The 27537-nt window shown below is 42.1% G+C and overlaps 1 protein-coding gene and 1 pseudogene across 2 annotated transcripts in view; both read left to right on the top strand.

The window, feature by feature from the left end:
• Positions 1–27537, top strand: part of RAB8B (RAB8B, member RAS oncogene family) — a 67193-nt gene that overhangs the window by 23241 nt on the left and 16415 nt on the right. Inside the window, exon 2 of the mRNA XM_080934141.1 lies at positions 25777–25837. Within this exon, the coding sequence (XP_080790267.1) occupies positions 25777–25837 (61 nt within the window). The remainder of the gene's footprint in view (positions 1–25776; positions 25838–27537) is intronic.
• LOC308433941 (large ribosomal subunit protein uL22-like) lies at positions 5296–5955 on the top strand (annotated as a pseudogene). Its single transcript has 2 exons — positions 5296–5459; positions 5568–5955. The product of its transcript is annotated as a large ribosomal subunit protein uL22-like (transcript).

The raw sequence follows: 27537 nt of genomic DNA, 5'->3' as shown, positions 1-27537 counted from the left end.
TATGGCTGGGCAAGATGGTTGATGACTTTTCTCCCAACAAGCACTACTATTCCATTATAGCTGGCAACATCTTTATCTGATGAGTTGGGAGGTCTCAGGAGACAGTCTTGAGAGATATTATTTGATTCCATTATGCAGGGTTATCTAATCTGAAGCTCATCTTATTGGTACAATATGTGCCCTAGCCATCCTGAACTGATTTCAGCTGGCGCTTGTGCTTTTGCAGGCAATTGCTCCCTCACTTAAAGGATGTGGTCCATTTCATTCATTTACAGAAAGGTCAGTTACCAATTCTGTCAAACTTGCCTGCATTTTTTGTGATGGTCCTGTTTTCTCTGGTGAAGCTGGTGGATGAGAGCATCTCAGGGGGAGGAGGACTTGGGCAGGCACTTTGCTGTGGCAGTATCTTTACTGCTGGAGTTCTCCTTAAGTCTGATCTTCCCAGTCTTTTCTGTATTCCTCTCCCTACAAAATACAGAGAATGTGCTAAATGACTGTCCTCCTAAATTTAATACATGCTTTAGTTTCCACTACATTTGAGGTCCGAAAGTTTTATTTCACCCTCCCTCCTCATCACAAAGTGGGCTTTTCTTACCAGCAATAGATTTTAAAGAACAACAAAAAAAGGGTGAGTTTTTTTTTTTGTTGTTGTTTTGTTTTTTTGTTTTTTTTTTTGTTTTTTGTTTTTTGGTGTGAATTGCAGTTCATTATTATTGGGTCATGAAGTCAATTTAGTGTGTCCATAACAACTTTTTGCTTTTAATGGAAGGGAAGAAAATAGTTCAAAATATAAGAGTAGTATGGAATCTACTTCATGTTCAAGGTCACCCTTGAGTCCAACACTTAGGAGACAGGTATACGCTTAAGTTTGAAGCCTGTTTGTTCTATATAAGAAAATTTAAGCCAACCAAAGCTAAATTAGCAAGACAGTGTTGGGGCAAAAGTATAAGTCAAGTACAAGTTTATCAAACTTTGGTCTGTGTGTGTGTATGTGTGTGTGTGTGTGAGAGAGAGAGAGAGAGAGAGAGAGAGAGAGAGAGAGAGAGAGAGAGAGAGAGAGAGAGAGAGAGAGAGAGAGAGAGAGAGATTACTACTCAATTCTTTTTCTACCCTGTGGGTAGGAAAAGCTCCACAGCCATTACTGTCCCTTCATCTTGCCAGGAAAGATCCGGCTGTTTTAAAACAAGCCCTTTCAATAGAGGCTGCGTTTGACTGGGCAGATGCTTTTCCTTGAAAGAAAGTGCCCTTTACCCTCAAGGCTCTGTTGAAGGAGCTTCGGCCTCAGGCCTGGCTGACTGTGTTTTGTTAGGGTCTCTTGGGCAATGAGCTCATTGTCTTTCTTGGTTGTGAGCTTCCTGCTTTTTGGGCTTTCTCTGGCCGCTGGAAGCCCTTCTGCTGGTTGGAGTGATGGCAGACTTCCCACACAGCACACAGACTCCAGCAGCTTACAGCTGAGACTTTCCCCCAAGTTTCCAGAAAGGTGGCTTCTGAGGAAAACAAGACTTTCTTAGCTATCAGGAAACTGTCAGCTCTCTTTACTTTGCTGGTGGTAGTGCAATGCACTAGTTGGATATAATCACATAGTTGGGGTTTATCTCATTGTGGGTGTGTTTTACTGTATGTGGATTAAAAAAAAAAAATGACTCAAATTCCAAAACCTGTTTAAATTGTGGTTTCAGGTAAGAATGGGACTGCGGTAGCAGAGCTCTTCACTTTCTTCCATTTTGCTCATGACTGTATTACTGTCTCTCTCTACTCTTGAATGAAGACATCTATTTTATGTGTACTAATTACTGTGCTTTGATTTGGACTTTTTCTAATAATTTAAATGACTCAAATGGCTTTTTTGCCTGTTTCACTTTTGTGTGTTTATACACTAAAGCTGTTCAAATATGTAACTTCAGTTTAGAGCATCATTAAGATGCATCCCAGTAGGATCAATTTAGAGCTTCGTGAACCTGACTGTATTCCAAAGTAATTAATCAATGTCGGGAAGTATTTACTGAGTGCCCATACTCAGTTGGCAAACAGAACTGAGATTGCAAATGAAGAGCTGTAAGTAAAAGACTAGACTCTTTTAAAGGCTCCCATTTCACCCATTCATTCAGGGCCACCAGGACCTTCTCACGGAGCTGCTTACAGTGTCTGGCCTCTTGCATAAGTCAAATTGGGAAGGTGAAACTTACCACACATAACAACAAAAGTAACCAAGTGGATCCAGTGATACCCATCCTAGATTTTCTGGGGTTTCTATTAGAAAGCAGCAAGTGGGGCACCTGGGACCAGAGGGAGGAGTTGTTGAGAATTGCAGCACCACTGTCAGCTTGCAGGCAGGATGAATACTAACTACTTCAAGCATTTGAGAATCTTTTCCCTTAGAGACAGGGATACCACATACCAGAGGATAAAGGGGGCATTTCCTGAGATGCTGTCCTAAGGAACTGTGAAGAATAGGGTTGGATATGTTGGGGGGGGCTTTATACTTTAAGGTGGGTAATTACTAAGGCTGAAAAGGCCACTCACATCCAGCAGTGCTTCTTTCCACGTTGGGAGGAGAGAATGTAAATTACTGACAAGGCTGTGCTGCATTTAGATGGAATCAGTAGAACCAAAAAGCTTGAGGCACTGCCCCCACCATGAGCTATAGTGGTGCTGTTGGGCCACACTGCTGACTCAGTGACAGACTTCCTTTTTAGAGGGTGTGGTTCCTGACTGGACAGCACATGACACTCAGGTCACTGGGTTAGCCTATCCCAAACTGCCCAGTTGATTGTGAAACTTCTATAGTCCGGATCAGGGATGCTTCTTCCTTCTAGCTGGGCTCTCACCATTTGTGAGTCACGTACCAGCTGTATCTGTCCTTTGGTACCAGGGCACGGGTGAGGCGTGATCTGTGTCCATCTTCCTAGCCATTGGCTCACAAGTGAATAGTGGAAGTGTAGGAGGTAGTTGTTGCCTTTCTTCACCTTTGACTCTATTTCATTTTTCTCCCTGATTGTTTATTTTACTTACTCGGTATTGTGGAGATCTGTCCATCAACTTCTGCTGGCACTCGATAACCCAAAACCTCAGGGGCTTACACAGAACCTGACAGCTGAGTGTTGACTGGTGGCTGGCCTCAGACTGGGCTGAGCTGCTCAGAGACTGGGTGAGAGGTTATGCAAGAGAAGCCCAAGGGTCCTGGTCCTAGTCCTCCACCCTCCTACCTGGTGGCTGCTTCTGCAAAGAGAGTTTCTGCGTGGCCTTGTTTCCCACTGGACAAATCCACCACACATATTAATGTTTCCTCTAAGAAACCCCAGGCCTTCAACATCAGCAACACCATCACTTCCTCTGGTCTCTAGCTCAGGGACTGTATGCTCCCTGTTAATGCTAAACCATCTCCCAGTTTGTCTCTCAGCAACTTTGTGGCTTGTATAACCAATTCCATCTCTTAAATTCTTTCTGCTGTGGGCTGAAGATAGCACAGTGGGAAAGGGCTTGCCTAACATTTGCAAAGATCTGGGTTCCATTGCTAGCACCACAAAATAAACAGCTCTATTTTAAAATAAAGTCCACATACTCATACCTTTTTAGTATACAATAAATTTCTTCTATTTTAAATTTATGAAATAATTTGTTAGACTCTGACTGAGAGACATTTATTTAAAGAAGAAATTTTCCTTTACCCATCATCTGTTTTTCCTAAAGCACAGCCTCAGAAACATGTATAAAAACAGTTTTTATTATCCCACACAAATATATCCTAAGGAAGCAGTATGATATAATGGGGCGAGTACTTGGTTTAAGTCCTGAGATTCAGGTTAGGGTCCCCCTGATCACTTATTCCATGGTGGCTTCGGCCTCTGTGTCTCTGTGGGTAAATAAATGACCTTCATCTGCAGATAGTCTGTGATGATCAAAGCAGAGGAATGCATTATAAATGTTCATCTTATCCCGCAGTGTATAACTATGAGTATCAGTGGCACAGGGGACTTCGGTGGTGTCACAGAATCAGGCTGCTTATTTTAAAACTGCTATGGACATTTTCAGCATAGTGTCTTTCTCATTATAAACTCAGAATCAGACGACACAACAGTTAGACAAAATTATACCAAGCATCCATCTCATTCTAGAAGATATTTTATATGGATATTATTTTTTTCCTAAGAGATAGCTCTAAATGCTAAGAACAATTCAACTACCCTAGCTTCTGGTTCTTCTTAGCTTCACAGTGGTACCAGGCACTTTCCTGAAAAGAGCATGTCCCAGTAGGCTTGCATGAGATATTTCAGTCATAAGAACAGAAAATTCCTTTGCCCATCCCAACCTTTCATTTGACTCTTGCTATAAGGGAGAGATTCACTCTAACTAAAGTATATCTTTATGATAGACTCTATTCTATTCAAGGAGGCCATGTTCAGGCTGGGGATGTGGCTCTGTGACAAGTAGGTCTTAAGCTAGAGCCCCAATATTGTCACTGATAAAAACAAAAAGTCAGGATGATCAGGTCATTTTGGTTTATCTGGAACTATGTTTCACAATACATCCATCAATTAGTTGTGAGTGTCTATGTGTTTATGTAGATATACGTGTCCCACAAGCAGTTGCCACAGCATGTAAGTAGAAACTAGCAGACAACTAGGGGGAAGTTGGCTTCTTCACTGAAAGGGTCAGAGAACTGAACTCAGGTTGTTGGGGTTGGCAGCAGGCACCTTAACCCCCAGAGCCATCTCACCATCCCTAGTCACCACGCCTAGAAATAAAGTTTGTAAAAGTTGATCATACTAAACTCTTCAAAGAAGAAATATGTAGTATTCATGCCAACCATGAGTTGACCCATTTTGCTTTTGTGATTCAGAAGTGACCTAGGTCAACTGTTTCTTTCCAAAGTCTTTATAATTTGAGTTAGTCCTTCCAAGATGGAGTCTAAAAAGAAATTCTGGTAGATGACTTGAGGCAGAATTCTCATCCTTGGTGCAAGGAAGGGAGCTCAGGTGTGGAGCTTGGCAGGTGTGAGTTGGAATTTCCGCTTCACCCTCAAAGTCCCCAGTCCCCAGTCCCCATGGCTCTCCTCACCCTGATAACACCTGTTTTCAGTCTTTGGCACTGCCACTAACCATTTCCAAAACTGTTAAGTAAAAAAACTATAGAAATAAACAGTTTATGAGTTTTAAATTACTTTTATTATAGTATAGTCATTCTCTTTTATTACTATTCTGCTATGCTCAATTCATAAGTTAAACTTTGTCATGTTTAGATATTAGAAAAAAAATCAGAGCTCTTCCTGTAAGCGGCCAGAGGTGACCTGTAAAGATGGTTCGCTACTCCCTTGACCCAGAAAACCCCACAAAATCATGCAAATCCAGAGGTTCAAACCTTCGTGTTCATTTTAAGAACACCTGGGAAACTGCCCAGGCACCAAGGATATGCATGTCCGTAAAGCCACCAAGTATCTGAAGGATGTCACTTTAAAGAAGCAATGTGGGGTTGGGGATTTAGCTCAGTGGTAGAGCGCTTGCCTAGCAAGCTCGAGGCCCTGGGTTCGGTCCTCAGCTCTGAAAAAAAAAAAAGACAAAATAAAGAAGCAATGTGTGCCATTCCGGCGTTACAATGGTGGCGTTGGTAGGTGCGCCCAGGCCAAACAGTGGGGCTGGACACAGGGACAGTGGCCAAAAAAAGAGTGCTGAGTTTTTGCTGCACATGCTTAAGAATGCAGAGAGTAATGCGAACTTAAGGGTTTAGATGTAGATTCTCTGGTCATTGAACACATCCAGGTGAACAAGGCACCTAAGATGCACCGGCGAACCTACAGAGCTCATGGCCGAATTAACCATACATGAGCTCCCCTGCCACATTGAGATGATCCTCACGGAGAAGGAACAGATCGTTCCAAAGCCAGAAGAGGAGGTTGCACAGAAGAAAAAGATATCCCAGAAGAAACTGAAGAAGCAAAAGCTCATGGCACGGGAATAAATTCAGCATAAAATAAATGGAGTTAAAGTAACAAAAAAAAAAAAGAAAAAGAAAGAAAGAAAAAAAGAAAAAAATCAGATACTTATAGACTCATAGTAGCATTCCATTATGATAAGCCTATTATATGTTAAAAGTGATTTTTAATAACAGCTGACCCAGCAAACAAACATCATGGTTTAGCTTAGCCTATCATTTTGTTGCTGTTTAATGAAGCAGAGTTAGGGTTTATTAAGAAAACATTTTAGCAGATCAAGCAACAGACATTAGGGGAGAAAGAGCTGCTTAGGAAAAGGACATCCGTATTAGGAGTGAGCATGGGCATAAGAGTTACCTGGCCTGGCCTGTTTAAAATGTGGGCCTTAATGTGACATACATGTCTACATCATAGTAAAGGTTGACTGTCTTCTGTAGTTTATTGCATGTCTGTATCTAAGGCCATCAGCGACTTCTACTGGGAACATATGTCTCACACTGTGATGGTCAGGGGCTGTCTGTAGATAGGGTTTGCTACTGTCAGAGTTTGCAGGCAGCCGTTGGACTGGGAATATATCCCTCATGGGCAAAGGCGCTACAGCATCGTACACAACTTAACCTGTTGGGGCCGCAGGTTCCTTCTGAAGCAGGGAAGAGGACCATTGATAAATGCAGTCACTGGTCACTCTGCTTATCAGAGGAAGGATTTTGGAGTCAGAAGCTCAATATTATTTGTAGGCCAACTTATTATAAATCAAAACCAATAGGTTTCTGTTGCTGTTTGTTTTTAAACATTATTCTTTCTTTTTCTTCTGATTTTTTTGAGAGCAGGGAATTACTGTGTAATCCAGACTAACCTCAAACTCATTGTCCTCTTGCTTCAGCCTCTCAAATGCTAGGGATCACAGGCGTGCCCACCATATCTAGCCAGTATTATCACTGTGTAGAATTATGTTTGATAATGCTCAGTTTCAGTGAATCATCAAAACCCTTAGTGTTTAGTGAGAATTTCAAACTTGACCCAGAATATAAGTTCATCTACTGGGCTTCTAAGAGGAACATGAAAGGGATAGTAATAACGAATATTACGTTGTCCTAAATTATAAGTCAAATTTTATAAACAAGAGGAAAAGTTGTCCTTTGCTATGTTTTCTATTTGTGATAGGCAGGGGATACTTACTTATTCCCACCTCTGGGCAAACACTCATGCAGTAGCTTGTGGAAACAGCATTAGAGCAGGCAGTTTGACATCTTAGGTTCATCATCTCTGTTAGTTCCTGCATCTGAAGACATCCAAGTGTGGAGCAGGCGTTGCACAGATGACAGTGTGGTGCTGGCCTGGAGCTGCTCAGCACCCAGCTACGTTCTTTGCAGTGTGCTCAGTGCCTAGCTCAGTATCGGGTTCATGGAGACGCCCCAGTCTCTGTAAAACGAAACCTGGACATTTGCCCTTTCATTAGTCACAAAAGCTTGACTTTTATATTTGCAACCTTAGTGTGTTCCTGTCTGGCGTGTGAGACTAGACTTAGACCACTTCCCACTGGGGCTGCAGACTCTGAACAGGACTAAGCTAGCTGCTTCTTAATTTTAGTCTCAGTCTCTGAATGTCTACTTCAGCCTTTAGCCTGGAGGTCAGTAAATGCATATTGCTTACCCAAAGTAGGTTAAATGTCAGCTTTCCGGAATGTATGGGGGTTGGGTTGGCTGTTTTTTTGTCTTCTCCTTTCTCTGTCACCCTCAGAATTCCTGCTGGTCCTATGCTGGTGCAGTCCTCTACTTCCCACGTGGCCAGCACCATTTTCCTTCATGGTCTTTCTGCTTGCAGACCATTTACAGTTCTAACCACAGTCACTGTTGTGTTTCTTTACGTCTTCGCATCACGGTCATGTGCACTTCCCACCCTAATGACTGCTGAGCCACACTGGGAGCATGAAAACTGTGGCTGAGGACATCTTGAAATGACAGTGTGCCTGCGAGTACATCGTTCTGTCTGTTTTCTGTGTCACTAACTTAGAGTTACAATGCTGCCTAAGTAGTACGGATAGGCCACAGACTAGGAAATGAGCTTAACATTGGAAATCAACATTTCAAGTGCAGAGGTAACCTTTTCAAGTGATATTCTTTTTGCTTTCACACGAACAAACAAACAAACACTCTTGACTGTTTATATATGAAACCATTCTGGCTGTCTTCCCAGACAAGCAAAAACAGAATTCTCCATCCTCTGCACCCACAAATTTACTTTAAAATAATATATGTGCCTGGTTTTGTTTTGTTTTAGGTTTAACATTCCATTGTTATATGGGATCTTGGGAATAGAAACATGAGCTAAAAATATACAAAACAGGTCAGGTGTGGTTGCAAATGACTGAAATTCCAACACTCGGGAGGCTGAAGCATGAAGAACTTGAGTTTGAGTCTGTCCAACCTCAAATCTTTGCCCCCATCTCAAAAAACAAAACAAAGCAAAGCAAGCAGAGTATCCACCACAGTAACCTTTGTTCTGTATGTGAACGTTAACTATGGTCCTGAGCCAAGCAGCTTCTAAAATCCAGTGAATTTACTTCACCAAAGATTTGATTGTTGTCTTCTTCTGTTTCATAGCTGATTAAGTTAATTGGATAAATTATAGGATGACAAGCTTGGAATTATCTGAGCTAATCACAGATAGGGACAGACTGGACGAATAGTGTCTACAGAGGACGCCTGTGAGCCTGGGTTTGTTCGTACAGATGCCACAGAAAACAGGATGTGAAGGGAGTTGGTGCTGAGCCTTCCCTTTGCCTCCATACATTCTCCTGTAGGCAGCAGTAGGTAAACTGGATGCTTAGGCCTAGGGAGTGGGGGACAAGTTTGGGCAATCGATAGAGAGTGACACAGTTCCTGGAAAATAGCCACCATCCTCTTACTTCTGATTCACTCCATTTCTTTCCTATTTCCACTCTTAGCAGCTATGCTTCTGGCCAGCTCACTTCCCTGAGGAGTCCTGATAACAACAGAGATACTAACAACGGACTAATGACTCCCCAAATAGCGTCTTCTCTTTCACAGGGTGAGTGAGCTGGTTGCTTGCTATCTAGACATGTTTGACGCTGAAATCTTTGCAGGGCAGCCACCCGGAGCTGCTCTAGTCCCAAATTTGAAGAATATTCATATTGAGTGCTGTTTCAATTACAGTGTATGTAATATTTTCCTCAAGACTACTTAAGGCAAGAATATTGTAAGGATGGGCACCAATTTCAACTTCCGGATTTTGAAAATTCTCCCATGTAGACATTCCACCCTAATGTGAGCTGCTCTATGGTTACCCGTCACTTCCTTTGAGCTCTTGTTGTTTACATAGCTGTAGACATGGTAAACCTTAAGTTTTGCTACTTTTATAATGTATAATCTTGATACTGTTCAGAGATCACTTTTAACCGCTTCAAAGCATTCCTCCATGTTGGATAAGGCACAAGGTCTCATGGCTACTGTGGCAAGGTGAAGTAAGGGGTGGGGTGGAGATGAGACCGAAAGCCATTTTCAAGGAAGTTGTTCACCCCCAGCTATTGTGAGAATCAAGGCCATCTCTCTTTGGATCTCAGGTTAGAGATTTCTAAACGAGTCGTGTATTTCTGTATTTCAGGTCTGTCAGTTGGGGCAGCTAATTGCCTGGGGATGACACATCTAGACAGCATATATTTTGTAATTGAAATGTGTTCGGGTGGAAAGCAGCAGGTGCTGATAGATACTGGGAGATTAACATCCATCTCCAAGATCTAGAAAGAGCTGCCAGTTTTGACAGAATTGGAGAAGGCGCATAAATTGGATAATTCTCTCACCTTAGACCGGAAATGAGTCAGAGGAACTACCTATGTATTAAAAACCATTTCTATTAAATATTTTAAAGTATTTTGCACAAAATCTATTATAGGATGAGCATATTACTATGTCCTCCTTCCCTACCCTGGCCTGTCAGACCCTTCGGTCGCGTCATAGTTTGACTTGTGCTTTCATGTTGAATGTACTCACATGATTTTATGGAACATAAAGTCTAAGAACCACAAATGAGAGAAAGCTTGGGACAGCTCTCTTTCCAAGGCTTAATTTCCCTGATGTGATTATTTCCAGCTGTATCCATTTTCCTGCAATGGCCTAACTTCCTTCTTCATTATGGCAGAAGAAAACTTGCATCGTGTGAACATTACACGCTTTCTTTGCCTTCTGCCCCACTGACAAACACTTAGGTTAGTTACAGTAGTTGGCTGTTGTGAGTAGTCGCACAGTAAATGTTGATGCCTGGATAGTATTGTTTATGGCCTCTTCTTAGCTACTGGAGGGACAGATGGGCCTTTATCTCAATTTAAATTTGGTTTTATTTTTTAAAAGCTGAAAAATAATTTGAAATATATCTTTCTTCACTTTGTTTGTTTTTTTGAGATAGAGTTTCTCCGTGTAGCTCTGGATGTCCTGGAATTCTGTTGACCATGTTTGACCTCGAACTCACAGAGATTTGCCTGCCTCTCTCTCAAGTGCTAAAATTAAAGGTGCACACCATCACTGTCTGGCTATCTTTGGTCACTTTTAAGAAAGTTTATGAAGTATGGTACTGATTCCTAAAAACTTTTAGTATTAGGATGCATTATAAAGGGCCTCTCGTGAGAACATTGCACAATCTCTCCTCCTTTCCCACTCTTCTCTTGTTTGCATACTGGAATCTTGCAGCAGAGAAATACGGAAATACGGATTAAATGCAAAATCTGCTGTAGCATGTGTCGACAACGCCCACATTCTATACTTTAAATATAGTTGTTTCTCCTTCTCTGTGTTCTTAAAGCTGGAGGCAAAGGCTGGGTGAACCAAGGAAGGGGAAGAAGATGTGTATTCATCCCCATCACCCCATCACTGCGGACCAGACCCACAACCCTAGGTCCGCAACTTAAAGATTTTAGATTTACCAAGCTAATTGCTTTATTATAAACTCTTTTTTTCTTCTTCCTCCCTCTCCTCCTTCTCTTACTCCTTTTTCTCTTCCCTCTCTTCCTCCTCCCTCTTTTTCTTTAAAGAATAAACCAGGGAAGAAATTTTTACAGAATCCTTTAGTGCTTGTAAGGTTAGAAAATGTGTTATTCATCTTAATGCGGGGATTGACTACATACGTAAGTAGCCATCATTGGGCACATGGAGTATAAAATGTGTTAATTACTTTTACATGGTTGTGACCAGATCCTTGACAGCTTAAAGGAGGAATGATGTATTTTGGTTCATGGTTTCAGAGGGTCTTAGTCAACCATGGCAGCAAAGGCATGAATGCTATCCCGAGCCTTTTATGCCTCGCATTGTGGCCAACCAGAGACTCCCAAGTGAGTATGACCTTCCTAGTGAACTACTTCCACTAGCCAGGTCCGTGGCCTTCCGGGACCTGCCTACAAGCCTGGGACTGTGTGGTAAGAGATTTGCCCGCAAGAGACAGTTCGGACTCAAAACATAAAACTGTTGTGAGTTTTAAATTATTGGGTCACAGGGATTTGTGCTTACAAGTCAGAATGATGTAATCAGTAGTGGCTATTCATTTCTTACTAGAACAATAATATTATGTCTGTGCCATTTCTGCTAGTTTTGTCTTTTTTTTTAATTTTCTTTTTTTGTTAGATACTCTGTATTTACATTTGAGATGTTAATCCCTTTACCCCGCCCCTCTCCTATCCCCCTCCCCCTTCATTTGCCTTCTGATCCCCTCTCCACCCCATTGCCTTGGGAAGCATGTCCTCTGTAACAAAAGTCTCTTCTCAGTTTTGTCTTATTTACTGTCACATATGCCATCTTTTTGCTTTAACATTGTTATCCATCCTGTGTTCCAGTTACCCACCTGCTGTCCGAGGTGCGGTGGGCGGGGCTACGGTGGGCGGGGCTGCTTGATCTGACTAAGCTTCTGTAGCCCTGGCCTTGGCTTGATCCACAGCCTCTAGTTTCTGCAGAGAAGGTAGCTGGCAAGAAGCAGTGTGCGCTTACAGGAGAGAGTCTTTAGATTCCTCTTTCTGCCTCCATGATTTGTACAGGCCTTCCTCCCCAACTTGTTGATTTGTATTAACTGGATGAGGTGAATTATACGTTTTACAGATTGTGCTATATAACCTGAAATTCTTCCAAACAAACTGACTGGGAATTTTCCTAGAAAATAATCAAATTATTGCTAAAGTCTTTTGTAGTTCCTGTTTAAAGAATTTAGTCTGAGAGGGAACTCAGCTATTTTTTGGTTTTGGTTCTTACACGGTGTCATATTGTGACTTAGTTGTGTTACTTTTTAGCCTTTCTTCTGAGCTTTTACTCATTTCTAAGTGAATGGGTAGTACAGTGTCCAAGAGGTCCACTCCATGTCTCACAGCTTGTGTGTGTACGTGAGCATGTGTGTGTGTGTGTGTGTGTGTGTGTGTGTGTCTGTATGTATGTCTGTGTGTCTGTGTGTGTGTGTGTGTGTGTGTGTGTGTGTAATACAGTTTTCATTTTTCCCTGAATTAACTTCAGTGATTTGGCAATCTAGTTTTTTTTTTTTTTTTTCCCTCATACAATAATGTATAAAATGAGGAATTGCTCTTTGTTTTTAAAATCAATTTTTGGTGACTACAGTTTTCCCTTCACCCCTAAGTGAAAAAACCCGATGGAATTGTCAAGTACAGACTGGACAACTCCAGATTTACAGGGACTGGTGACTCACTCACTCACACCACAGGGGTTTCCTACTGCAGAGGCAGCTTTTTTGGCAGCAGTAGGTGAAGCAGAGGACATGCAGCTGGGTTCATTTTGGAGAAGTTTAATTCTTGAGATGGCCATGAATTTATCACTGACTGGGAGAAAAATGGTAGTCTGAGAGCCTTCTGAACTTTAATTTTTCAGAAAGAGTCTTTCTCATATTTGACACTTTGTGAACAGAGATTAAAGACCATTAACAGAAAATCTGTAAAATCCTCTGTTAATAATATCAAACTCATTGTCACTTCTAGGCACATTTCGTGTGTGTGTGTGTGTGTGTGTGTGTGTGTGTGTGTACTTGTGAGCTTATGTACATATGTGTATGTTCATATGTGTGTGAGGTGTATGTGTATGTATGTGCAGGTACAAGATCCAAAGCCCATGTCATTCCTGGTTAGCTCTCTCTGCCTTGTGCTTGGGAATCAGGATTAAGCTCTGAGTTACTGCTCCAGTGCTATGTGTGTGTGAAGGCCAAAGGCCAACTCTGCTGTCTTTGCTCAGAAGCTACCATGTTGTTTCCTGAGACAGCGTATAAGGCCTGGAGCCGGCTGGTAGGACTAGGCAGGGACCTTCCTGTCTGTGCTTCCCCATCACTGGAATCACAAGCAAGCACTGTCACACTCAGCTTTTTGCATGGGTTCCAAGACTTGAACTCAGACCTGTGTTTGCAGGACAAGCACATTAGTGACTGAACCATCTTTGCATCTCCTTCATCTCAGTTTGAAATTGCAAGGATTGCAATTGCTTAGTCGTCCTCAAGTGGTGAGCTGCATGCTGGGTACACTCTGCTACCTCCTTAATTGGATTTAGCACACTCAGTGATACCTGAATGTTTCTGCAAACGTTACCTGTGCTGTAGCTATTGTCATGGTTCATTTGCTGTTTCTGTGTCTTGACGAAGATAGTTACCATTTGGTTTACTTTCCCTTCATCTCCCCCAAACATTTTAAGGGTTAATTAGGTCATTATGTTTTAATGTTATGGTTTAAAGACCTTTGAAATTCTAAAATACAGGCATTATTTAAAAGTTTGGGCACTGGAGATATTGCTCAGTTGTTAAAAGCAAGCACTGCCCTTGCAGAGGACCCATGGTTGGTTCCTAGCACTTGTATCAGGCACCTCACAGTCACATAAAATTCTGATGCCCTCTGTCCTCCATGGGTACCTGCACACATGTGGTACATATAAACTCACGCAGGCTTTGATGATGTAAATAAGAATGGCTTCCATTCTCAATAGGCACAGATATTTGGATGGTTCCCAGTTGATAGAACTGTTTGGGAAGGATTGGGAGACACCGGGGTGAGGCATTGAGGTTATACAAGCCCATGCCATTCGAGGCATTTCTGTGCTTTGTGCGTATGGGTCAGGGCGTAAGCTCTGAGCTGCTGCTTCAGGGTTGTGCCTGCCTATTGCCGTGCTCCCCTCCATGATGATGATCTACTCACTTTCTGAGTTTTAAACCCTTAATACATTGTCTTCTATTAACTTGCCTTGGCCATGGAGTTTCTGCACAGCAAGGGAAAGTAAGACAGAGTTGGTACTAGGAATGGCATCTCACCCTGAGTGCAGCACTTCCGTTATTCTATTTAACACGAGGCCTTTCTCTAAACTTCTCATATCTTTGAGCATAAGACTTGGCTCCAACACTAAGTTGCTTGATATTTTATTTTCTCCTCAAACTGTATTTTTATTTCTTTTTGCTTGGCTTGTTCTTTTTCACTATAGATCTGCACTAGAATAATCACGAATAACCACAAGACAGAGTCAATATTAGGCTGTCTTGAAATCTCTGCCAACAAAATTAGTCCCGAACTCGGCAGATTCTCAGGACAAGGACAAAAAGCAGCCACGTTCTTTGTCAAGATCTCCCAAGAATGGTCTGTAGACTGGCTGCTAACACTGCTGTCTGCAGCCAGGTCTTCATCTTCTCCATGGCTCTCAGCACCACTGTCTTCCGAGCTCCCACAGGGATGGCCTGTTAGCCCTGCTTAGATGTTCAGTTGCTTTTCTAGTCTTTCACTGTCCTCCACAACACATGCACATAAAAGGAAGTTCTTAAAATACAGCATGCATATGGGCTCAGGACAGTTCAGTGGTACAAGGCTTGCTTAGTATTTACACAGCCCGGGATCCACCCCAACACTGCCAAACAAAGTAAACAGTGCTGAGCACAGTGCTTTCTATTCTGTCATGTATGCTTCTTGCTAAAAGCCAGTAAGGGTTCTAGAGTTAACTCCTGAGTTTGCTGTCTCTTGTTAGATAGCAGTCAGATCTAATGGGTACAGATGCCAAGTTACACTGAATTAAGATGTGAGTAGAAGATTCTGAAATAGTGCAGAGCCATGCAGCTTCTTGAGCAGGAAATGGTGTTTTGTGTCACTGTTCATTCCTACCACCAGTGGGGCTTAGTTCACCACTTCCTCTTCGTAGAATAAAACTGAGAGATGGGAAACAGCCAGTGCAACTCCTTAAAAACTCTTCCAGTTTTTGACTGAGCTAATATGAATCTACATGGCTGTCAGTGGCCTTCTAAGGTCTCATCTAAAGTTACACTTAGTGCTTCCTTCTTCAATATTAGATTTACATTTCTTCAAGCTGGAAGACAAATAGTAAATTTCACTACAGGTATTTAAAGGAAGTAGTTCTGACTTTATGGTGGCAATACATTTAAAACGTACAGACTGTTTACTTAGAAAAAATTGCGGTAACCAACCCCTTTAATATCTAAGTAACATTCTTAATTCTATTTTTAATACATTTCTCCATGTTTTTTTTTCTTTCTATCCTTTGGAAAAATACTTTAAAGCTGTGACTCATTTTTCCTATGTAACTAATTAGAAATCTTGAAGCTAGCTCTGAAATTTCATTATTCTCCATGTTTGGAACGGCACATAAGCATAGGCAAAATGTGGCTGGCAGAGAGTTTACCTGGCAAGAACTGTGTCTGAATTGTTAGTAACAAAAGTCCTTTGAGTCCCGACACTGGGAGGCTGGGCTGGAGGATTGTGAGCTTGAGCCAGCCTGGGCTAAATAGTAAGACTCTGATTCATAAACCAGAACCAAGGAGGCTGGAGATAGTTCATCATCTCCAAAGAGCATTTGTTGCTGATACTTTAGAAAATCTAGTTTCATTCCCAGGACCTGTATGGTGGCTTATAACCATCCTTAACTACAATTTTGGGGGATCTGACATCCTCTTCTGGCTTCTGATGGTACCCATATATGTAAAATAAAAAAATAAATAAAAGCCAACTTTTAAATAGAGTATTATAGATTTCTTTAAAGCAGATTTCAACACTTAAGAAGCTTTCCCCCACCCTCATTTCTTGGATAGTTCAGGAATGTAAATGGACAAACTACATAATTCATATGCAGATAGTCTGGGGTTCCAGGAGATGATTGTTTGGTTTTGTTTTAAGATTTATTTATTTATTTTATGTATGTGAGTACAATGTAGATGTCTTGAGACACACCAGAAGAGGGAATCAGATAGTTGTGAGCCACCATGTGCTTGCTGGGAATTGAACTCAGTACCTCTGGAAGAGCAGCCAGTGCTCTTAACTGTTGAGTCATCTCTCCAGTCCCATCAAGTGTGCTTTTAGACTGGAGAACATCTTTCCTTTTCTAACTGAAAAAGCACAATGCAAAATGTCTGCCTCTTAAAGTGCATCAAAGGGCCTAGACAGTCCATGTAGGTTCAGCACTTTGAGTAAACCTAGTATGAAATTCTCCATTGCCGTCATTTGTTGAAAGGGTGAGTGATCCAGAAAGTGGACTTTCCAACTACAGTTCTAGTGCCTGCAGCCCAAAGGCCAGATCATAAAACAGAACAAGATGTGAACGACAACAGCAGACTCCTAGATTCCAGTGGAAGTTGCTCTCTCCGCTCCTCACTTCCAGGACTCTGGCAGCAGCTTCCCCGTGTCCCAGTACAGAATGCATCAAGTCACAGCTCATGCTGAAGGTCAGGAGAACTGGCCTGCTGCCTTCCAGAGAGCATTCCCAGGGCCAGGCTAAAAGCAGTTTTTCCCACACTCAGCCTGCTTTCAACCTCACTCACCCAGGGAGGCCCCTCGTCTCTTGTCGGAGGTACTTAGGCTGTTCATAGTTGTCAACTAGTTTGACTTCAGTGTGGAAGAGGTTACCACTCTGTCTTTTCTCCATGTTAAATTATTTCTAATTTGCAGGATGAAAAGCGGCACATTCTTTTCATCCAAGTTCTTTTATCCTCTGAGGTTCGACAACTGTGGGTTGGGCTAGGCTCAGTATTTCCTCCTCGTTTCTGGTAAAACCCATGTCTCCAGCCGGCCCCAGCTGCCTCACTGCTTTCTGAGAACTGTGTTCTGTGAAGTAGTGTGAATGAGCACACACTCTACGTCACACCTCTCTGGTGTCTGGAAGTCCAGTGCTGTGTAGATATTCCCAGAACATGCTTTCTCCTCAGAGATGTAAGCACAGCCCTGGGGGAAGGCATGGGGGCCATCTTCCTTCTCTCACTGAAAGAAAAATCAGGACTCCTTTAACTTGTCCAGTTCCCTACCCAACATGGCAACTCACTATAGCAGAAGTTCTTAACCTATATGTCTTGAGCCCTTTGGGGGTTGAATGGCCCTTTCATGGGGGTCACCTAAGACCATTGGAAAACACAGATATTTGCATTATGATTCATGACAGTGGCAAATTTACAGTTATGAAGTAGCAATGGAAATAATTTTATGGTTGTGGTCACAATACAAAGAACTGAACTGAAGGGCATAGCTTTGGGAAGGCTGGGAAGCAATGCACCCATAGGCTCACAGGCCCTCTGTATTGAACAAGGATGGTAGGCCTGCTTGTCTGCAGCTAAATCTTTTTAAGTTCCTTTCATTACTAAAACTTGGCTTTGGTTCCTAAGTGTTATGAATGAATATCTATTTCCCTTCATATTTGTTCTCCAAACCACTAATATTTGGGTTAAACTGTCATTACTCACCTTCTGTTTTGCATGTACTAGTGTGGGGGTCAGAGGTCAGATGCCAGTATCAGGTGTGTTCCGTTTTCACTTTTGACTTTATTGTTTTGAAACATATGTCTCAGCAAACCTGGAGCGTGTTGCTTTGGCCACACCCATCCCAGGGCATCCCTGACCCCACAGTGCTGGGACTTTGGACAAAAAGTGCCACATACAATGTTTTGTTTTTACTTTTTATTTTTTTGCCATGGATTTGAGGTCCTCCTGCTTGACTAGTAAGCATTTTATCCTCCGAGTCATTGCCCCAGCCATAGGATTTGCTTTTAAAGAACCATGTTTTGTTTATTTTTGTTTTCTGAGACAAGATCTCAGTATGTAGCAGACTGTCCTGGAACTCACTATGTGACCTCAAATTCACAGAGATCTGCTCAACTCTGCCTCCTAAGTTCTGGGATAAAAGGTGGTGTGCCCCACTATACCCAGCTTTCAAAAAAGCTTTTTAGTGTATATGAAGGACCCTAGTTCAGTTCCCAGCATCCTAATAGGGCAGATAACAACTGCTGGTAACTGTAGCTCCAGGGGATCTGACACCCTCTTCCAGCCTCTGTAAATACCCACACACAAGTGCACATAACCACACAATTGTGCACATACCTTCACAGGTAGCACACACGTACACATAAATAAAAATAAATTAAAAATTTTTACATGTACATGAAAGTATTGCTAATACAAAACACTCCTATATCTGTGTACCCATTACTTGATTTTAAAAATAATGAATTATAGAGCTGGAGAGATGGCTCAGTGGTAAGAACACATAGAGGATCTGAGTTCAATTCTCAGCACCCATATCAGGTAGTTCACTTTCCAAACTCCAGTCCCAGGGGAATCTAACATCTCTGGTCTCCATAAGCACCTGCACTGACGTGCTTATAAGTGTACACACACACACACACACACACACACACACACAGACACACACACACACAGAGACACACATGTGCACACAAACCAAAATTTAATGATAAATCTTGGGCTGAGAGATAGCTCAGCAGTTAAGAGCACTGGCTGCTCTTCTAGAGGTTCTGAGTTCAATTCCCAGTAACCACATGGTGGCTCACAACCATCTGTAATGGGATCTGATGCTCTCTTCTGGTGTGTCTGAAGACAGTGACAGTGTATCCACATACATGAAATAAATAAATCTTTAAAAAATTAGTAAGTTAAAATAAAATCAACCCCTTGTGCATCTCACTCCTTTAATTTTTTTCTAGAAGTAATAGTTATCCTTAATTTGTTACCAACCATTCTCATGCATGTTTTATGCTTTATTTTATTTTACTTATTTTATGTGCACGGTGTTTTGCCTGTACATGTTTCTGTGCATCTTCTATATCTGTACTCATGGTGGCCAGAAGAGAGCATTCAACCGCCGGAGTCTAGAATTATAGACAGTTGTGAGCTGACATGTGGGTGGTAGGAATTGAACCCCCAGGTCCTCTGAAAAGCAACCATCGCTCTTAACTGCTGAACTGTCTCTCCATGCTTTACATCTTAATTATTTATTGCTGTAAGTATAAGTGATGCTACTTTACACATGGATGTACATGCTAGTGAAGCAGACTTTTAAAAGAATGCCAGTAATAATTGTTTGACTGTATTTCTGAACTTTTTTCCAGTTAGTGTTATGTTTTGTTAAATTCAGCCCTGTTGACCGGTGTGTTGACAGGTGTGTTGACAGGTGTGTTGACAGGTGTGTTGACAGATGTGTTGACAGGTGTTGCATAGCTAAGTGCCTCAGTGCAGTCACTCTTCAGGTAACAAGAGTGTATTCTTGGTGTTCTTTCCTGGTGGTGGGCATGTCAGCTGTTGCAGTATTTTCCCATTCCATTGAAAGAGGTGGCACCACAGTGCTGGGCTTCTTGTTCATGCCTCTTAGGGCAGTCCTTTTTGTTTGTTTGTTTTGTTTGTCTGTTTCTTTTTTGTTTTCTCAAGACAGGGTTCTTCTGTGTAAGTTCTGGCTGACCAGGAACTCACGGTGTAGACCAGGCTGGCCTCTAACTCACAGGGATCTGCTTGCCTCTCCCTCCTGAGTGCTGGGATTAAAAGCATGCAAGCATCACAGCCTGCTGTAGTTGTGATCTTAAAAGGCAAACTTTTAATTTTTAATTCATCATGTGTGGGTCTTTATGATGTGGGTCCGTTTCCTTAGCCATGAGAATAAGCCTGTAATCCCCAGGGTTCTTTCCAGGTCTGTGATTCTGTGGTTCTTTTTCTTCTCCTAACTTTTTATAGTGAATAACACGAATCAGTTGTGAGCTGCCATTTTCATAAGAATCATTCAGAAAAAAAAAATGTCAAAATGAAAATGGCCTTGAGTCCCTTGGGAATGTTTTCTTACAGTGTGTTTCCTGTGCTGTTGGAATAGATAAATACTGATGGGGAAGCTAAGTCTGTTTTAAAACTACCAGAAAGGAAAAATCGAACTGTGTATATCTGAGTAGTGCAGCCTCTGCTGTGGCACTGGTCTCCCAAGGCAGATATTGGTTTGGGTTGCCAGCTGGGTGAGCCCTGTATTGCTATGGGTGAATATGAAGTGCTCATGAGTCAGGATGACATAAAGCTATCATTCTGAACACAATAGTTATACTATTCATTGCCAAAAGCTGATGCTCTTTAAGAGTCTACTGAAATAGGATGAGCCCTTTGACCTCAGACACAGCTCACTCCTTCAGAAAGCTGCTCTGAAGAGATGCAATAACCCTCTTCATTTTTATTCCATTCCAAAATGTTTATTTTATCTGAGTGTAAAGGTGTTCTGCCTGCACACGTGTCTATGCACCTCATGAAGACCTGTACTATGGTTGTTGATGCTAGCGTTTGTGGCAGCTCCTCCTCCTCTCTGCAGCTAGTCATTTGGGGAATTAGGACTAGCCAGGAGCTGGAGAACCATAATAGTTTAGCGGAGGATGTGTCATATTCTTGGATTGCTCATATCTTGCCTTCGTATCTTCTGGTTCTTGATGAGGCAGTAGGTGAAGCGAATGTCAGAGAAGTACAGCTGGCCCTTGGTCAGTGGCATGAAGTGAGGTGACTCTGGTTACGGCTTGCCCAGTTTACATAGATGTCAATGTGAAATTGCATTAATGAAACATATTTGAATATTATAAAAAGATATGATCCATGCCAATTAGGCTTTCCATTCCTGAGCTATTTTTAGTAGCCCAGTGTACTGGGGAAGTAACTCAGCTTCAGTAACTCAAGGGTGGGCCTTACTGAGTCTTGGGCTGAGTTTAGACTAGTTCAATCTTGTTAAGTCCCTAGGCAGTGATTACTGTTGGAAATAGAATTTAGCCCACCAGAATATGATGTTTTATTGACAAGTCCTTGAGGGATGAGACATGGGGGGCTGGAGAGAGAACTTACTTGTAAAGTTCCAAGTACAAGGGCCTGAGTTTAAGCCTATGTTAAAAAAAATCTGAGTGTTGAACTCCTGATGCTTGGAAGGTGAACTTTGGGGCTCCCTGGCCAGCCAGCCTAGCTTTCATCTCGAATTCCAGGCCAGTAAGAAACTTTTTCTCAAAACCAGGGAGAGAGGCTGGTGAGATGATTTGATGAATAAAGCTGTTTACTGTTTACTGTAAAACTTGTCAACCTGAGTTCAGTCTCTGGGACTCCCACAGTGGAAGTAGTCACCAGGATCCCACAGTAGTCCTCTGGTCCCCACTGCGGCACACCCTACCTTCATCAAATAAATATATTTTTCTAAAAGGTGAATCATGCCAGAGGATCTGTATTTAGGTTGAACTCTGATCTTTGCGCTCTCTCTCTCTCTCTCTCTCTCTCTCTCTCTCTCTCACACACACACACACACACACACACACACACACACTACACTACACTCCATACATGAATACACATAAAATAAAAATAGAGGTGTTATTGGCATTTTTTATAAATGTTACAGTTTTTCTCTTATCTGCTAGCTCCCAAATAATTGAGATTGTACTATTATATTTATTTACAGCTTTATAGGCACAATAACTGAGCGGTATTAGTTCATTTTAATCCTCTAAGCTACTTTGGCTACCTCTCAGTTAAAATCCCTGAGATACTTACATTTTATGCCTTTCTTTGCTCCAACTGTTTTCTCATGGTGTTTCCTGTACCCTCCCCTAGCTGAGACGAAATCCTATCCTGGTCTATCCCCTGCTCAGTCATTGGGTGATCAGCTAGCTTTATTGACCAATCGGGATAATTAGGGAGCAAAACACAACATCAAGACAGGAGATTCTTAAAAGGATTGCAACCAGCTCTCGGGGCAGAGAAGCCAGAGTTTGAATAACACAAGGATGTCTTTACACAGTGTAACAACATGTCTGCAGAGGAGAAAGAAGAAGGGTAAAAGAGAGGAGGAAGAGCCATGGGGACAAGGGCATCCCAAGAGGGGACAGGAAGCTGGACCATTTCCTTCTCATCTTGCTTTTGTTGTCAGGAGCTGACACCAGTCAGAGGATAAACTTGATCCTCCCAAAAAGACAGAGATGAGTAAGGCACAGAGAAAAGAGCAGGGATCACTGTACTGGGGGTGGGTGGGGCTGAACCTGTCTCCACTGAGTTAAGAGATTACACTAAGCTAGTTTGAACTGAAGCCTGTTACTTGCAGTTGAAAGTATCCTAACCAATACAATTTTATTTGTAATGACTCTTTTGTCTCAGAAAAGTAAATGTTAAAGTGATCTACTACGTTACTGCTGATATTATTGTCAAGCTAATTATAAATATCTTCTTTTTTTAGGAGGAGAGATTTTTGCATCACTAACTAGTATGAGAACATGCATGCTCGTCTGCGTGTTTCGGATGCACACACATATGTGCATTTGTCAGTAATATTAATACCCTTCATTTATAATGAAAGGTCCTGATTGTTTCCATGTTAGCTAATCAACTATACTCTGCAGTTAAAGCAATTCCAAATACTACCATTCACCAGGAAGTTGTCCTCTGACCTTTACATTCTGCTATGGAGATAGCTTGTTGTCATACATATGTAAGAAAAGAAAGAAAAACAGGCTTGAAACAAATTAAATGTAATGGTGTTTATGAGCCCAGAATGATTCATGAGTCAGGCAGCCCCCAGAACAGCGCAGGCTCAGTGATGCTCCGGAGGTGCCATGTGGCTGGACAACAGTTACCAATCAGGCTGAGACAGGGAGAAGCACATTTAACTACAACTTGGCACTTGCCTTATTTTGCACCTGGTTTGACTAGAGCTTGGCTAATGGGATTGACTGAGGCCATTGTTCCTTATAAAGCACCACCAAGTGAGCGTAGTTCTGAGTTAAGATGCATTTCCTATCTATTGGAGCATCTGAGAATGGAGGCTTCTCAAACCACATTTGGTTGGAGTTAACATGGCAAAGCACATCCCACTGTCTTTCCAGTTTGAAGCACACACCTCCATGGTGGGTAATGTCTTCCTGATTTTGTGAGGTACTCAGCAGAACTTGCAGATCTGAAGTCCTACTTCTTACCGTCCCGAAGTGTCCCTTGCCACTCCTGCAAGTCGGTTTTATGTCTGATGTGGCTCTCTGAAAGAGCTGACTCACCAGTTAGGGGCACAGATTCTTCCAGAGGACCGGGTTCTTTCCTTTCTTTTCTTTTGTTTTCTTTCTCTCTTTCTTTCTTTCTTTTTTCTTTTTCTTTTTCTTTTCTTGTTGTTGCTTTTTTGTGAGACAGGGTCTCTCTACATACAGCCCTTGCTCTCCTGGAACTCATTCTGAAGGCCTTGAACTCATAGAGGTTCACCTGCCTCAGCCTCCCAAATGCGGTAACTCCAGCTCCAGAGGATTCAACACCTCTGGCTTATGTACACTATACACCCCACACACATATGCACATAATTAAAAATAATTTTAAAATTTTAATGTTAGTTTTAGGAAACACTTATTGAATGCCTACTGAATGTTAGGCATTGTTCTTTATGTGAGGGCCAGAAAGAGATAAAGGGTAGAAGAAGGATTTTTTTTTTGTTTTGTTTTAATTTATTATGTCTTTTTCTCTCTCTCTCTCCCTCCCTCCTTCCCTCCCTCCCTCTCTCTCTCTCTCTCTTTCTCTCTCTCTCTCTCTCTCTCTCTCTCTCTCTCTCTCTCTCTCACACACACACACACACACACACACACACACACACACACACATACACATACACGTATGGAAGTCAAAGGACAGCTTTAAGGAGTTAGTTCTTCCATTGTGGGATCCCAGATTGAACTCAGGTTGACAAGTGCTTTCTTACCTGTTGATTCACCTTGCCTGGTCAAAGAGGATTTGTATGGAGTCATTGTTATACTAGACTTGGGGTATTTTGACAAATCAGATGACAATAAAAACTGGTGTTGATACCTGAAACCAGAGAGGGCAGACATGGTGCTGTGGGATCTGGTAGTACTCCCCGTGTTCCGAACTAAGTTTTGCTTATAGTTCCAACTGCTCCTGCAAAGCCGACTACCATAGAGAAGAAACATGAGTCCTGTAACCTGGGAACACTGGTGTCAGATTGTACTTGCTCACAGTCCAGGGCCATTAGTGAGAAAAAGAAATGATTAAGAGGCTGGTTTGTTAGATCAGCATGGGTGGGATTTTTGTGTGTTTCCAAATGCAGAAAGCTAAGAAGGCTGCCTCATGGAAAAGTACCACACAGGGAAGAGGGTGAAATCCAGTTGGTTTATGCATATGCATTACTGCAAGCTGGAGCTGGGAGAGTCTTTTTGGGTGCTTTCCACCTCCCTGTGAAGGAGTATTATACATGGCTGCGTGATACCCTCCGCATTCCAAATGCCGCAGTTACTGTTCAAGACCATTTATAGGACACAGTTTATAAATGTTCTTGAAAAGTATTGGAAACTGAGTTCAGTGTGAAAGGTAAAAGAGTGGTGGAAACTCACTACAGTTGAGTGGCCAGAAGAGGGGATTTATTTCTGCCCAGCTGTATGTATCTCGGATCCCTACAGAAGCCCTTCCTTATTCCTGGGGTTGCTGATCTAGCCTGTAGAAAGTCCTCAGTCCCCCAGCACTGCATAAACTGGGGTGGTGAGCAGTTCCAGCACTGGGAAGATAGAGAGGCAGAAAGGTCAATTCAGAGTCATCAACTACACAGTGGTCTAAAGCCAGCTTTAGCTAATGAGACCCTGTCTCAAAAGTAAAAACCAAAATAAAGCCTGCTTCTCAAAGATAAAACATTCTGTTGAGACAAGGACTCTGTGCCCCTGTGTGGTAGAGTCCTAAGTAAGTTTTGAACTTACGTGGTCTGTGAATAGATAGGTGAAGAGACGTCCAACTTTTGAAGCTCCAAAATCCCAACGGGTTTTCCCTTCCCTGTCACCCTTTGGGTTTGCTGGGCTTTGGATTCAGGTTCAAATTACCCAGGGAACTTTGAGAATCACCAGCTAACAGACTGCTCAGCTAAGTGAGTCTCAGGATTGAGGAGGAGGCAGGCCTAGTCAAGGGAGGTTTTTTTTTTTTTTTTTTTTTTTTTTGTTCTTCTTCTTCCTGGAATTCCAAAATGTGACCAGGGCTAAAAAACTATTCTAGCTATTTCAGTTCTAGGCATAGCTCTCAGAGAGCGTTGATGAGGATGTATATGAAGTCCCTGCTAACTGTGTAAAACAGAGTAGGCTTTCTCTCCCTGACATCAAGTGGGCAGAGTTTCCCTCTCTTTTACTTTCCTTAAGTGTGCAGGTTCTGACAAAGTGGAGGGAGGGGAAGAAAACTGTTTGGAAGAGTCTCTGCAGTCTTCTGCAGGAAAGGCTGAGGGGCATGAGGAATGAAAATATTGTGTGTATGTGTTTCAGGAAGGAGAAAATATGTTATGTTCTTGGTGCTTCTGAATTATGTAACTCTGCAGGATGTGGTCCATTTGTGCCCAAATAATGAGGCCTGTAATCCCGCACTTCACATGTGTGGGAATGCTTTGCCGAGTGATTAGCATTCCTTTCTCCAGCCCGTATTCAGAGGAAACATGCCATTCACACCCTCTGCGAGCTCACATTTTCCAGTGCGTTGGAGAGCTTTTTTTTTTTTTCAATAGAAATCTTTGTTCCCTTCCTAATAAGACTTGGATTGAATTTAAGAAACTTAGCATATCCTTTTTTGTTTTCTGGCAGGAATTGATTTTAAAATCAGAACGATAGAACTCGATGGAAAGAAAATTAAACTTCAGATATGGTAAGTTAGAAAAATGAAGGCACATGGAATTTCTGCTGTGATTGGAAGTGGGTTAAAATGTGACTAAAGACGTTAGAGATTTTCTTCAGTCCCTCAGAGCTTTTCTTCAGAAAACCAGAGGGGAGGAGGTCCAGAGCCTGCCTCGTCTAAGCTCTGGACAAGAAGAACGGACTCTCAAAGGCACACACTTCTTCATTGTAGTTGCAGCTGTGACTCAGACCCTGGACTGAGAGTTAGGCCTGGCTTCTAGCCACAGCATTCCCACTCTGGGGAAATGGCTTGCTCTCTGTCCATCACTAACCCAGAACACATGGGACACTGCATTTATAAAGAGAGATGCTTTGTTTTGGCTCACATTTGGACCTAGATTAGGTGGGACCATTGGTTTGGGTCTCTGACGAGGGGCTGGATGGCAGTGGCAGGGAATGAATGCTTGGCAGAGCACAGGGAAGGGCCCAGGGCCCTACAATCCACTTGAAGGACATGCTCCCAGTGACCTAAGGACTTCCCTTCAGGCCCAGACCCCAGAGATTCACCAAGCCTTTTAGATGTGGCCTTCAAGAGAAACTTCTCCAAACCATCACACCTTCTCAGGCTCTTCTTTTGTTTTCATTAATAAATCAGTTGGATTGATGAGACTGGAGGTCCTCTATATCTCTGATACTTTACAATTTATCAAGTAGGGCTTATTAATGGAGAATAAGGGAAAATAGGTACCATAAATTAAAAAAAAAAACATTTAAACATTTTGATACCAAATATATATGGGGTTCCTCTCCATGCTGACCTCAAGCAGCTCTCCAAAGATACTACATGGGTGTTCTGTAACTTAACTCACCTCTGGCACTGTCCACCTGGAGACATTTGCTATCACAGGCCGAGGGCACAGTCCCACAGACTGCTGTGTACTGCAGACGCTACTGGCAAGCAGTACAATGTCACCTGTTACTGACTGTTACTTACGTACAATGTCACCTATTACCGACTGTTACTCACGCCCCTTGTTCCATCATGGGACCCAGGGAAACACACTCAGTCTTAGTTTTTTTTTTCATTGTGTGTGTGTGTGTGTGTGTGTGTGTGTGTGTGTGTGTATGTTCGAGTGTGTATGCTGTTTCTATATCAGTAATGTATTTGAGTCAAGGAAAAATGATTAATCCACTCAAAGGTACTTCTGTTTCTCTGTTCTTCTTTGTTGCTGAGCGCAAAATAAGTTCCTCACATTTCTAATGCCGATAAGGAAGAGAATAACAAGATATGGGTTTGGTATGAGTCTCAACAGCTGCTTAAGTCTCATCCAAGGCTGAGAGCTGTTTAGTGGCAGAGACGAGGCCATCGTTCTCCTAAGCAGCATAAAGATGATGTATCATCCACTTCACTCTGGGCTGTGGGGGCATCATGCTCAGAAGTATTTTATAAAGTAGATATAAATATTAAGATATTTGCTGCTAATTGGTTGTATTTCCTTTGAACCTTTATCTCTTGGTGGGGCTTACTATATATTAGATTTTTAATATATTTCCACAAATCTCTCTGTTCCTTGCAATTAAATTGGACAATTTAGTTTATCTTAGTATCACAGGAAGTGAATTAGTTCCGGCTATAAATGGTAAATTTAAAGCTAGTGACTTTCCCCCAATTATCAAGGAAATTTGGCTTCTGTGGGATGGAAGCTGTGGATTTAATTAGAAATGTCCATA

This window comes from Micromys minutus (genome assembly GCF_963924665.1).
Source record: "Micromys minutus genome assembly, chromosome: 21".
Lineage (NCBI taxonomy): Eukaryota > Metazoa > Chordata > Mammalia > Rodentia > Muridae > Micromys > Micromys minutus.
This window is presented reverse-complemented; position numbering and strand designations above follow the sequence as displayed.